Source organism: Phoxinus phoxinus (assembly GCF_949152265.1).
Source record: "Phoxinus phoxinus genome assembly, chromosome: 5".
Classification (NCBI taxonomy): Eukaryota; Metazoa; Chordata; class Actinopteri; order Cypriniformes; family Leuciscidae; genus Phoxinus; species Phoxinus phoxinus.
In genome coordinates, this window is record NC_136880.1 from 24209521 (window position 1) to 24223378 (window position 13858).

The 13858-nt window shown below is 39.7% G+C and overlaps 2 protein-coding genes across 3 annotated transcripts in view; one reads left to right on the forward strand and one right to left on the reverse strand.

Moving 5' to 3' along the window:
* Nucleotides 1–13858, forward strand: part of rpp40 (ribonuclease P/MRP 40 subunit) — a 114821-nt gene that overhangs the window by 75414 nt on the left and 25549 nt on the right. The gene's annotated exons all lie outside the window — the stretch shown is intronic.
* Nucleotides 1–13858, reverse strand: part of rreb1b (ras responsive element binding protein 1b) — a 36051-nt gene that overhangs the window by 14991 nt on the left and 7202 nt on the right. The window contains exons 2-4 of one of the 2 annotated variants that reach the window (XM_079612314.1): nucleotides 6062–6150; nucleotides 882–1013; nucleotides 409–614 (exon numbers count right to left, since the gene is read on the reverse strand). In XM_079612314.1, coding sequence (XP_079468440.1) covers nucleotides 409–614; nucleotides 882–1013; nucleotides 6062–6065 — 342 coding nt within the window. In that variant the 5' untranslated portion in view covers nucleotides 6066–6150. The remainder of the gene's footprint in view (nucleotides 1–408; nucleotides 615–881; nucleotides 1014–6061; nucleotides 6151–13858) is intronic. The other variant, XM_079612313.1, reaches the window with a different exon arrangement.

A 13858-nucleotide genomic window follows, 5' to 3' on the forward strand; every position in this document is an offset into this window, starting at 1 on the left:
TTCCATTAGACCACGTGGGAGGATTTGTGTGTGGCAGTGAAGCGACACAACTGACGCTGTAGGTCACATAAAAGTGACAACGCGACGGATGTAGTACATCCGTGATACAGTCACATTCATACTACAAAGATTACACATTACAAAGTAATTACTAATTCAATAAAAGTACCTACTCAGAAAGTATGTGATTTCGGACACAGCCTTGGTCTTGGTCCCTATTCAAGTAGATGAGACACCAATATGGCTGCCAAGTGGACTGACTAGCTTTCAAGGGACTTTGTTGACTCCACCTCTGCAACCTACTACAGGTGTAGTATTTAGTGCAGTTGACATTCCCTGAATGAGGTGTACAGTACAATTACAGCAATAATAGCATCCGCTTCTGCTCACATATAGCGAATGCTATACCTGATTTCTTCTCCCAGTACGATTGACAGAGGGTGATTTGGTGGTACTTCTGGGAGATGTTTTGGTGGGCTCAGAGTCGACTCCATTGATCTGGCCCACATTCATCACAGTGCTCATCATGGAGTTGATGGAGGACAGCTCCTCCTCTGTTCTGACTCCAGCTTCATCTTCATGATCTGGTCTGTCCATTCCATCACAGTCTGCTTCTATAAATGACATGATTACTAAATGACCATGGCATTTTAACCATGACAATGTGTCTCTTTAGGGACATGACAATTCCGTCATCATTTACTCACACTCATGATGTTCCAAAATTTTACATTTTCCCAGATTCTATTAAATTAGTCTAAAAAAAGTATACTTTTGTATCACAGAAAAATTATAATTTGGGTTTGGAAAAGCCTGAAAGTTAGTTAATAATGACAGAATCATTATTTATTATTTCTTTAAACATGACTTTGGTATCTCACCTTCAACAGATTCTGGTGTATGTGTGGATGGCTGATTGTTAACAGCCTCTTCTGACAAATGAGATTGTTCATTCACATCAGCAGCACCAACACCATTGCTGACTGTCTTTTCAGGGGAGGCACTTTCCATTTCTAAGGATGGAGAATTTGGAGAATTTGGTTACTCAGGACTCAATATAACCTAAATTCTAACAGATACGCTCATTAATGAATTACTTTCCCGTCTGCAAAAGAAGCCACATGGAAATCATTAAGAGATTATATCTTCTGCAGAAGCTGTGAAGGGTTTCACAGGAGCAACCTTATTTAGCACATGCTCTTATTAATGCTTTTCATAGATTCAAATGGGAAAACGAAAGGTTTCTAATAATAACCACCGTTGAAAACAGTTGTGCTGCTTAATATTTAAGAGGAAACGTTTTTTTCATGATTCTTTTATAAATAGAAAGTTCAAAAGAACAACATTTATATGAAGTAGATTTTTTTGTAACTGTCACTTTTGATCAATTTAATGCGCCCTTGCTGAATAAATGTCTTAATCTTACTGACCCCAAACTTTTGAACAGTAGTTTTTGTATTGGATTTAAAGCTACACTCTTGCCACAAACATCTCATTTTGAAGTGAAGATAGGAAAAGCACTGGCTGAGGAGTGTTTGAGGCAGCTGTGGGAGTGTGATACTACAGCGAGAGAGGCCCATCCCAGTGAGGGGGTGGTGCAGGGTGAGGAGACGAGGGAGAGAAAGATGAACGACACATACGTGAGAGCACAGGAGGGGAGAGAAGGAGGGGAAGCAGAGATGGAGGAAAACGCTGAGAGAAATGTGAAATGTGAGAAAAGTGTAGAGAGAGGACTGGAAAAGCGAGTCGAGGGACTGGGTGCATGTTCAAACGGAAGAAACTTGGAAGTCTTTCTGCTGTAAAGAGAGGAACAGTAGGGGGGTTGGGTTTAGACTCAAAGCAGGAAGTGGCTGTGTGTGAGCAGTGGAGGGTAGACGGTTGTCTGCTGTACTCTCTCTTGCTCTAACCATGCGGCCCTGCTGCAGTTTATGTGTGCCGTTGCAGGGTGTGATCTCCTCTGCTGGAGGGGGGAGGGGAGGAAATCCCCCTCCCAGCTCCCACCATCCCAAACTCTGCTCATGTACTTCCACTGGTTGGAAAAGTGTGGACAGAGGAGTCCTGACTATTTGTCCTGACTTTTTCTATATTGGATTTTACTTTGAGGAAAAGAGATGCACATATGGAAGGGTTTAATGCGTGTTCACACTGACTAGAGGGCACTAGGTCACTAATAAAGGTATGGTCACATTTACCGTTGCTCTGCGAATTGGAGTCATTTTAATTGGAATCCGTGCAAATCGGGCAACCTGGATTTTTGAGTGATTTCGCTCATGCTTAAATTGGTCAAGCGATTTCGCCACGCTCACCAAAAAAACCCTGTTTGGTTTGAAAGTGACTTCTGTGTGAGCAGTGCCTCATACTTAACTGCATTATTGATCATAAAAATGTCACCTACATTTCTCTAATATGACTGCACCTTTTAAGCGTTCCTACCGCTGGATGCCCTAACGTTACTGGTGGGACACGTAACTGACCATAGCTTTAAAAAAACATGTTCTCAAATTAGATCTATTCTGCTAGAAATTAAAAATTCACAGGGATGTATAAAAATTCCAGTAGTGCATTATGTATCACATAATTAAAATGAACAACTATCAAGTTTCAAGTTTTGAAACTTGAACTATCAGTGTTTGAATCAAACTCACTTAGAATGACATGACATTTTTTTCATTGTTTTGCTGTATGTGGGCACAGACAAATCAAATGATCTGTGAAATCTCTATTGTGTTCTCTCATTTGCATAAAGCTAAGTATGCCCAAATTGCATTTCCAATGGTTGGTGTCGCTTATGTTGACAGAAATCGACCACTCACAGATACCGAAGGTTTCGCTATAAAAGCCTTTAGCCATTCAAAAAAACAATGCGTCTTTGCTGAATAAATGCATTAATATCTTTCCAAAATTCTTTCAAAGAATTTGTATAAGTGAATAAGAGGGATAAATGGATCATTTAGAGTGTGTGGCCTAGGCTCAATCAGCCCCACAGATGCAGTGTACAAGTGCTGCAAGCTGAGATAGCAATACAGCATAGATCCAGAGATGATCTGAGATTAATGTGCTGTTATTAGCCAAGCATCTATGGACTAACTGAGAGGATTAGGATTAAAGACAGTAATTAATTAGCCACTGGAGCTAATGACGACAGATGGGCATCAGTTAAACGCATCATCATATGGTTCATTCATAGGACTAATATAATAGCAAAATATTTGGTATGCGAGACAGAAAAACAAATTAACTGGCCGGAGGTAAACAAAAAGTTCAAAAAGAATAATTCAAGAAACGATATAATGTTTAAAAGTTAAAGGTTCGTCACCCAAAATGCACCAGAGAAACAAGCGCCTATCTTTAATATTTTGTCTTTAAACTTCCATTTTTGCGGTAACTCTGTATAATGATGTCATCGCTGTTGAAGAGTAATTAGCTGGAAATGTTTTTTACTACTGTAGAGTTAGCGAAAGTTATCATGAGCACTGTAATGTTTGAAGCATATGTCATAACAAATGTCAGTAGACCGGAAATATTTTAAAACGAGTGGTTCATTCATAATCCGGAAGACAGAACACAACGAGTGCAGCGATGAAAAGGGGCGGAGCTACATAAGGTCTATGTAAAGGAAAATCTAGATTTCCACCCATTTGATTTGTTGTTGTGAGCGGTTGCCAGGGTGTTGCCATGAGACTGCTAAAGCATTCTGAGTGACATTAGCAAGTTGCATTGTGGTTGCCCGGGTGTTCTGGGCAGTTGTGTCCTGGCCCAAGTCAAACAAACCAACTCCCAGGTTTCTAGGATATTCTCATCCCTAGATAATACTTTGTAGTGGTTTGTTCAAAATTATGTTAAAGCTATATAAAATAGAGCATAAAGCAAAGTATGGACAATAATAATATAACAGTGATGCTATCTTAATAAGCACCAGTAATAATTGAAGAAACATTATACATGTAAAGAACAAAAAGGACAAATAGGAAAAAAAGGAGTGTTGATGCTCTGATACACACTGTCCAGGCAAGCACATGACCTCTTACATCTACAGGCTATAAAAGTGTCTTAGTTAATGGGAGTGTGGGGATTATACAGACCTTCCCTCCTACTGGGAACAGATAACACTGGATAATGATGAGTCCATCTGCCCCTGACCATCACTCTCTTTTACACACTCACACAAGGTGAATCAGTAGGATGACAGAAACCAGAAGAAGAGGTATATATGCCCATTCTCTGAACCTCTGAAGAAAACATGAGCTATGGTCCAAAATCTAGTGAGCAGCCTATATAGACAGCTACCTCTTAAGGCAGCATCTTAACCCTCATGAAACCACATAGGCTACAAGACAGATCTGAAAAGCTCTACATTAGTGCTCTGCACTGGAAACTCAACTCTTAATTCCAACAGAATTAGGCATTAGCATGTTGCTAAGCTAACAAACAATACTCTACCAAACATTTCACACACAAATAACTGTGTGTATTACCAACATTTTTCTCTCACCTTCTTGGATTTATTCTTTTCACTGAGTTTGTTGCAATGCATTCTGGGCTTGCTCAACTAGGTTTTGGAGCACAGCAATAAACTTTCTCAAATCCCAAGGAATGACCCCACAGCATGAATGCTCGCAGTAGATTTATGTTTTCATTCAGAATGTTCTTGACCATTTTGTTCCTCTTTTCGTTCATAAGCACACAGAGGAGTGGAAAGTCTGAACACCTCCCCCCCCCCCCCCCCCCCCCTCCATGTTTCACCAGAGAGAAAGCGGGGACTTGTGCATTTCCTGTTTGGTGTGGTGGCTGGGAAGTTCTGGGGAATGCTGAGCCATTATTCTCCTTCGCTTCCTCTACACTGCAGAGATCCCCTGTTCTTCCCTGTTATCATCCTCCATCTTACAGGCCATCCTCCATCTCACTTATATTCCTCCTCCCAACTACCATCCCTCCATCTCTTCTCATTTTGAAAAATTTGCTTCTCAACATACGAAATACTATTTGATATCTAAATAAAGATGTTCCATACCAACACACACACAACCTATGTAAACTTTTAATAACCTTAGATGGATAATTCACACAAAAATGTAATCCAGTCATCTAATCCTATATGACTCCTTTCTTCTGCAAAACACAAGATAATTTGGAAAGCGTTTCCATGTTTTTGTCCGTACAATGAAAGTCAATAGGGTTCAATATTGTTTGGTTCCCAATGTTTAAAATACCGTAATCCTTTTATGTTCCACAGACAAAATTAAGTATTTCAGATTTTTAACAAAATTAAGGTGAGTACATGATGACAGAATTTACATTTTTGGGTGAATTAATATTTTAATAAAGGTATTATTGAAATTATATTGGCTGTATGTTTTACAACCTATAACCATATTAAGTAATATGGTGTTAATCTACTTGAACAACAAAATTAAATAAAAAACATTACCTTAAAAATGTACTGATACCACCGTGATAATACAGGTGGTACAACAGAAAACCCCATGATGAATCAGAGTTCATAAAACATGTCCAATACTCGATATATAGACGGTGCACAGGGGTCATACAAACACACAGAGACGAAACACTATCAGGGTAACACACTAAAATAATACAATAAACATTCACTTAATAAATCAAATGCAACCAAAACACCCTAATGTACATTATTACTGACAACAAAAATAAGAAAAAGCAAAACTATTTATATAAATATAATCACATGTAATTTGTGATGCAGGGATTTCTGAGAATGTCCCTTTTCACTGTAAATTATACAGCACTAACCATAAACCATAAATTTGTCCGTATTTTACATATAATGCAATGTTAAACCATTTTCAGTTTTTCATCCTGTGGTAATGTAACTTACTGTTAACCAATTAACACGTTTTTACAGTAGAATTTATTTTTATGTAAAAAATTTTTTTTTTTTACAGTGTATGGATGGAGGGATTTGAATCTAAACCCAACACCTATAGTGCCTGCAACTACACACACACACACACACACACACACACACACACACACACACGCACACAGAATGGTCAGTAGTGTCAGGTGTCTTTTGAATATTTACCCATTTTAAGATTTGGGCTAAACACGTCACAGGGTCATGGAGTCACAGGGTTACGGGCACAGGATGAGGGACAGCGACCTCTGCTCATACTAAAAGAAAGCAAAACACACACCCACACACAATTACTACACACACAATGCAAGTGTTACACCGCAAGAAAGCCGTATACACAAAGCGAGTGTTATGTTTTAAAAAAGCACACATGACACAAGAGTTAAAGGGAGCCGAGCCGCTGAGTAAGCATGAAAATGAATGTGAGGTGTTTCCCTTCGGGATTAAAATGAGAAATCCTTCAGGCTATGAGGGGCTTGTGGATTCAGAGCACGTTTTCCCATGAGGCGATGTCCGGGAAGAGACAGCGACCTGAAAAGGCCACACGAGAAAGAGTGACATCATTTCAGATGTGCTCTCTGTAGTGTAAAGGTAACAGGAGAGATCCAGCCTCAGGCCTCTTGTTCAGCTGGTAAACTGAAACGGGCTGCCATCACATAACACAAAGTCACATGCACTGCCAAGTTTCCTCTCTGGTGAGCGCAGGAGCCAGTGCTACAGGCATCTGTGTGGAACATTACTACTGCTTTTACAAATGCATATCACAAGAGCTGGTATTAAAAGACCCAAGAACAAAAGGAGGCAGAAGAGTGTGAGGATGAGGGGATAGAGAGACGGATGACGTTATGGAGATGGATGGAAGGCAGATGGATGAAGCTTAAGGTTGTCAGGATGTGCAAAACAGGCTTATTTCAAATTATCCAGTCAGGAAAAACATATGTTTGTCTGACAGACATTCATGTGATACCATGGACACAAATAAAGTGGGTTAAAGTGCAAAGCGTGGACATTTTTTACAGCAAACAAGCTAATGTGATACGGCATGATGGAGCTTATGCGGGCAATACAAGTATGAGTTCCCCAGTTCGATTCACACTTTTGTTTTTTGTCTCCTCTTAATAAGTTTTGTTTTGTGTTCCTCTAAGGTTTTGAAAAAAGTGTGTAATAACACTAATTAAACTATTTAATTAACCATATTCTTAATGAAAATATGATGACAAAAAAATAAGCTGCTGAATAAAAACAAAGCACTAACAATGATCCTGTCCAAAACTGGTACAGTTTTTGTCTTTTTTCATCATTCACACATTTTTTCTATGTCTTTTTGCCCATTATTGTCAACTAAAATGTTATTTACACTAAATTAAAAACAAATATTTTCCACTGTGAAACTTACTATCGCTCAAAAGTTTTGTTTAGTAAACTTTCAACAAAAACTGTTTTCAACATTGATAATAATGAGAAATGCTTCTTGGGCATCAAATCAGCATATTCAAATGATTTCTGAAGGATCATGTGACACTGAAGACTGGAGTAATGATGCTGAAAATTCAGCTTTGCCATCACAGGAATAAAGTGCATTTAAAATATATTCAAGTAGAAAACAAATATTTGAAATAATAACAATATTTCACAAAACATACTGTTTTTACTGTATAAAAAAATGCAGCCTTGAGCATATAAAACTTCTTTCAAAAACATCAATAAATAATACAGACAAAAAACTTTTGAATGGTAGCGTATATGCAATTTTAGTACAAAGGAACGAGCAACAAACTGCACACTTCGCTGGTACAAAAGCTCTTAAGAAGGCCAAAACAACAGGGGGGAAAAAATGAAAAAAGAAAGAGTGTGTGTCTGAGGCAGGAGTGTGTCAAAGCTCTTGCATCCCTGTGTGACAGGCACAGGCAAGTGTTGGATTGTGGGCAGGTGTTGGCTCATGGGGCTATCGCGTTCTGCTGCCTCCACACTCCACACTGTTCCTGTATCAGTTTCAGCATGTGTGTATGTGTGTTTGTGTTGAGTGGGGGAGGTGTCAGAATAGAAGGGTCTCGGTGGGGATGGGGGCTACAGTGCTCCGAGAACCAGGAGGAGGATTCCTGACAAGAGGAGAGGTTTCTGGTTTAACTGGTTCTACCGCTCAGCTCTCTCTCTCTCTCTCTCTCTCTCTCTCTCTCTCTCTCTCTCTCTCTCTCTCTCTCTCTCTCTCTCTCTCCTCTTCTCTCTCTCTCTCCTCTCTCTCTCTCTCTCTCTCTCTCTCTCTCTCTCTCTCTCTCTCTCTCGGTGGTTCTCCTCCTCCTACATCCTAACAAACTCCATCTTAATTCATCACAAACTTTTGCTGCACAATTTCCTATTCTGCAATCTTATCCAGGCAAAAAATAATTAATAATAGAACCATAGATATAGACTCATATAAGAATATAAGAACTATAACATGTTACAAGCATTATAAAAACCTGTATCGTAATTCTTCTTCTTCATATAAAAAAAAGAAAAGAAAAAAAGAAAATCTGTGTTTTACAACATAATAGCTAGTTTCTAGCAACTCTAATATGGTTTAGGTGTTTGGCCAACTGGAGAACCAGCTGTTGGGCACCTGGCTGAGCTGGCAGACCAGCTTGGACCAGATAGACACCAACTATCATGTTCCAAAACACAGCTATCGCTTTAGGCTGGTTTCAGCTGGATTTTCCAGCAGGTGAGGGAGTAGTTAAAGACCGAGACAAATCAAGAAATGTGCTTGAAACTCTGATTGGAATGAACACAAGGGGTTAACGGGGAAGAAGAGGAGGAGGCCCTTGGCAAGGCAGCACTCAGCTGTCACTCCAAACAGGTGGCCCTGACGTGACCTTTAGCTTTTATTGCATACAGCAACCATTTTGTTTCAGGCAACCAGGCCAGGAGCTCCAGCAAAAACCATGACATCACACATGGATGATGAACTCCAGTGAGAAGTCAATACGATCCAAAAATATGATTTATTTGTGTTTGGATGAAGGGATGCTCAGTGTTTGTTGCATGTGTTACTGGCTATTACCCAATCATAAAAAGGGCCAACAATTCTGAGCGATTGTTAATATTTTCAAATAGATTTTTCTATATATATATTGTTTTAATTTTAAATTTTAAAGTTAATTTAATGAAAATGAATGAAAACTATCATTATGTTTTAGTTTATTTAGTTTTAGTTATTTTTGTAGGCCTACTTCAACTTGGACGAAAATTAGAAATGTTGTGCTGCCAACTAGCTGAAAGTTTTTTATTTTATTTTAGTTCATTAGGGGCCAAGCACTGAAGGTGCGGGCACCTATTGTATCTGTTCCCGTTCTTATTCTTCTTCTTTTTCTTTTTCTTCCGACTGGGCGTCTATGGCAGCCTATAGAACCGTTTGCGGGAAACTTATACAAATTGGCACAGTGATAGAGGACAGTCTGAACTATCACCATAGCAAATTTGGAGTCTCCAACTCATTCCCTCTAGCGCCACCAGCTGTCCAAAGTTTCACTCATGTTTATGCTAATAACTTTTGAACCACAAGGGCTAGAAACAACATTCTTTTTTCCTCTGATTCCTGAGCTCACGACGATTCGACTGCACCCTATGACGTCATTTTCCGTCATAATAGTTTTCCCGCCATTTTGAATTTTCCGAAAAACCTACTTTTTCGAACTCCTCCTAGGCCGTTGCTCCGAATTTCACGAAAAATGAACCAGATCATCTCCAGACTATGACGACCAAAAGTTATGGAATTCAAGTTGATTCGAATTACCGTTCTCGAATACAGCGCAAATGAATTTTACGTAGCGCTTGCAAAAACAGACGTAAGGCCGTATCTCCACAACGCTTTATCGGATTCAGACCAAATTTGGTACATGTCGTCACAAGCATGACCTGAGGTTACTTGCTGCGTTTCGGCGCAGCGCCACCTACTGGTCCGGAGATATGAATAATTTATGTTTTTGCTTATAACTTCTGAACGGTTTGTCCAAAAATCACAAAAGTGGTCTCGTTAGATTCAGGGCGTCGTGCTGAGTTGACTGATATTCAATTTTCCCATATCGGCCATTTTGGCTGTCGGCCATTTTGAATTATGTGCTAAAATGCTGTATTTTATGAACGCATGAACGTATCGTTACGAAACTCAGTATGGGTCATCAGTACAACGCCCTAAAAGTACTCAAAAATTTATGAGACAGCGCCACCTTTTGGTCAAAAGTTATAATGAAATTTCCAAAAATGCTAATAACTTTTGAATAAATTTGCCTATAGTAATGACACTGATCTCAATAGATTCCTTGGGTTATGCTGAAAACATAGATACCAATTTTGCCATAGTCAATCAAAGTTCCTGTCCGCCATCTTTATTTTCTTTTAAAACCTACTTTTTCGAACTCCTCCTAGACCGAACGTCCGATTTTCACCAAAATCGGATCGTGTCATCTCCAGACTGTGCCGAGTAAAAGTTATGGATTTCGTGTCGATAGACAAAACCGTTTTCGTATACCGCAGTGGCAAAGTTGAGGCATGATGCCAAAATGACTATTCAGGCTTTATATCTGCAATGCCTTGACATATTGACACCAAACTTTGTATGTGTCATTGTCACTTCACTCTGACCACATCACATCAGTTTCGTAACTGCGCCACCTATTGGTCGAAAGTGATAATCATATTTTTAGTTATTGTATGTGATTTTTCAACCATTTTGCCAAAATTCATCTTCAAATGTCTTTAATTGCTCCTTGCTGCAGTGGGTCTCACACTCCCAGCCACTTTGGCATGTCTTGTCGTCTTGCTTGCGCTTGGCCCCGGTGATTGCTGCTTGCAGCTATATTTATTTTTGTAATGGTTTTATTCTGATATTCATTTCAGATTTGCAAAAGATTGTTTAACAGTGTTATTAAATTATGACTGCTTTATAAACATTAACAATTTTACACAAACGTGAGGCAAAGGTAATCAAAAAGGTAAAAACAAAGGAGAATGAACAATTAAATATAAAATTCTGACCAAAAATTATAATATACTATTACAAAAAACTGGTACATTGCGCATCAAGTGATATATTGTGAAGTCATATACTTATGTACTTCGCCTGTTACCACTGGTTTAATTTATCATGTGAGAAAACAACACTGAACATCACACTGATTTCAATTACCCGTATTTAAATACCCAAACTATGGTTTTGGCTCATTTTCAGTGATCCGCTAAAATATTAATTTTGGTGCATCACTAATGTCAAGATTATTTTAGTGAAATAAAATTCACCTCTTTGCACCAACCCACATGCAAACCCTCTTTTGGTCTGTGCAACCAGAGCGTAGCCATCCATTCACTGTGAGGAGACCCTAACTTCCTCTGTCACATACAGCTGCTGTCCTGTGATGTGACACACGCTGCAGTAGAGCAGGCTGAGCTCTCTGAACTACCACCCATTTCCAGCACTGTGCATTCCAGGCTATTTAAAACTCAATCCCAGTGCAGATTTACCCAAGCGTACACTTCTGGTCATTATTTCACAAACCTCCCACCACCCTGATCTCTCTCCATCTCACCGTCTTTCTCCAAACCCATCTGCAGAAGAGGGCCATCTTCTGCAGCGGGATGAATCGTTCGGTGAAGGATTTGAGGTTTGAGGCCTCACAGACAGCCACTGTCTCGGGCCAGACAATACAGTGTATTTCCCAGTGAGCTGAAGTAGGTCAGAAAGTGTATTTGGCAGTGTTACGCATGTTTACGCTCGCAGTCTCCACTGCAGAACTCGCAGCCTCCCGCCTGCATGCCAGCTCCCTCTGCTTCAGTGTCTGTTATATCCACCCTGACCGGCCCTCTGTCCTTCTCCACCCACCTTCAACTGAGTCCTTATCATCAGACACAGACTTTGTCTATTCAGCACACCCACTCTTGCGCCTCTGAATGAGCATGCATGCATGCATGAGCTCGCATGCACCCAGACTACTTCTGCATAAAATGAATCACCAATGGGGCTTAATCATAAACTACACATGGGCTTTTCATCTCAAGAATGTTCTTCTGCTCAAATGTGACCGTTGTGTCCATCTCCTCAGGGCAACCCTGATCAAAGTACAGGGCCACATCACTGACCGCTGGTCACCATAGAAACCACCATTCACTGACTCCTCCATAGAGTCCCACCCCCGAAGCCCCACCCCTCCTCGAGGGCCCTGCCGTTTAACACCACCAATCCAGTCAGAGCAGTCAGGTGACACTGCAAGGCTTATTTGAGCAAGTAACTGCTGGAAACAGCCGGAGGTTGTCTGTCAACCACATGGCGCTTGTCAAAAGCTAGAACGGAGAAAAGCAAACTGCCTTTGCGAAAATAATCCACTGTGCTCGCGCATACACAACAGCCATTGCTGAAATAAGTAAGACTTTGTGTAAGAGCGGCTCTGGTGCCAGTGGACAGACCGCTACTCTGAGGGTGTAACATGCAGGAGACGTTTGGAAGGGGGCAGTGCAAAGATAGTCTCCAGTCAGCGTAAGCCATTAGGACTAAAGGGGGAGTTCACCCAAAAATTAAAATGCTGTCATTAATTACTCAACCTCATGTCGTTCCAAACCTGTAAAACTTTCGTTCATCTTCAGAACACAATTTTTTTTCTTTTTTAAACTGAGTTATTTCTGTCCTTCCATACTACACAACAACCACTTTGATGCTTTAAAAAGTTCATAAAGAGATTGTAAAACTAATCCATTTGAATTGAGCGGTTTAGTAAAAATTTTTTGAAGAGACTCGATTACTTTATATGATGAATTGAATTTAGGCTCATATTTAACATATAAACATTCATCAACTCACACATCAGTTGTCGTAAACGGAGGCTCAAGCATGTTTGCTTGATGTGCGAAAACCAATGAGGTTCATTCTCGTGTTACACAGTACGTTTGAGCTTCCGCAAGAACCAATGAGGTTTGTTCTTGCGCGTCAAGCAGGTTCGGTTGAGCTGCTGTTTATGTTCGCTGATCAATGTTTATATGTGAATAAAAGCCTAAATTAAATCTGTTCGTCATAAAGCGATTGTGTTTCTTCAGAATTTTTACAAAACTGCTCAGGTCATTTGGATTAGTTTTACGACAGAATTTTTATTTTTGGGTGAACTAACCCTTTAACTAATAACATTGACATAAAAATACTAACTTTTACAGCATTATCATGTTGAACAAATGGAAACTGCATGTAGAGAACCTGATAAGAAGTGTTTGGAAGCCCCTAAATGTTAGTAAAACCTTCACAAAGTCATTTTCTGCGGGCAGAGTCCATATGCGTGTGTATACTAATCCCTCTCTTTCCGTGGTCCCCCTCATAATCTTCTGTACTTTGCCTTGGTGAGCACCCTGATCTGGGGCAGCGCAGTTCAAACTCAAGGCTTCACGGTTCTTCAGATATTTTAACATTCTATATATGTTCACATATGTAAATTTTTCTGTACATTGTAAAAACATTATGGAAAACATGACAAAAATACTGAAGAATCACATTTTTTGCAGTGTAGTACACAACTGTTTATGATATATTTATTAAATTCATCTTTGAGAGTAAACTACAAAATAATATGTGTGCTTTAGGATACTTTTTCAGTGTTTGTTTCTAAACTCCGAATTGTAAGTTACATGCTGGCTGTGTAAATGCAGATAACACAGACCTCTGCACAGCTGGAAATGGTTGGCCAAAGGTAAAGCGTCTATTTACTTTATTTGTTTTTTAGTCTGTCCTATCTAATGATGATCTCAAACATAACTGTTTGACTGCGTTGTGGTATACTCACATTGTTAGTAGCCCAAACGAAAGAGAATGATGCTTAAACTAAGTGGCACGCCATGGAGTTTTGTGAGCTGCATTTACACAGCAAACATGTAAACACAGTAAATAGTAAAGACGCAATGACGTGATTGGTTGGGGATGGGGGAGGGTGCAGAGAGCATCTCTCTGATTGGCTA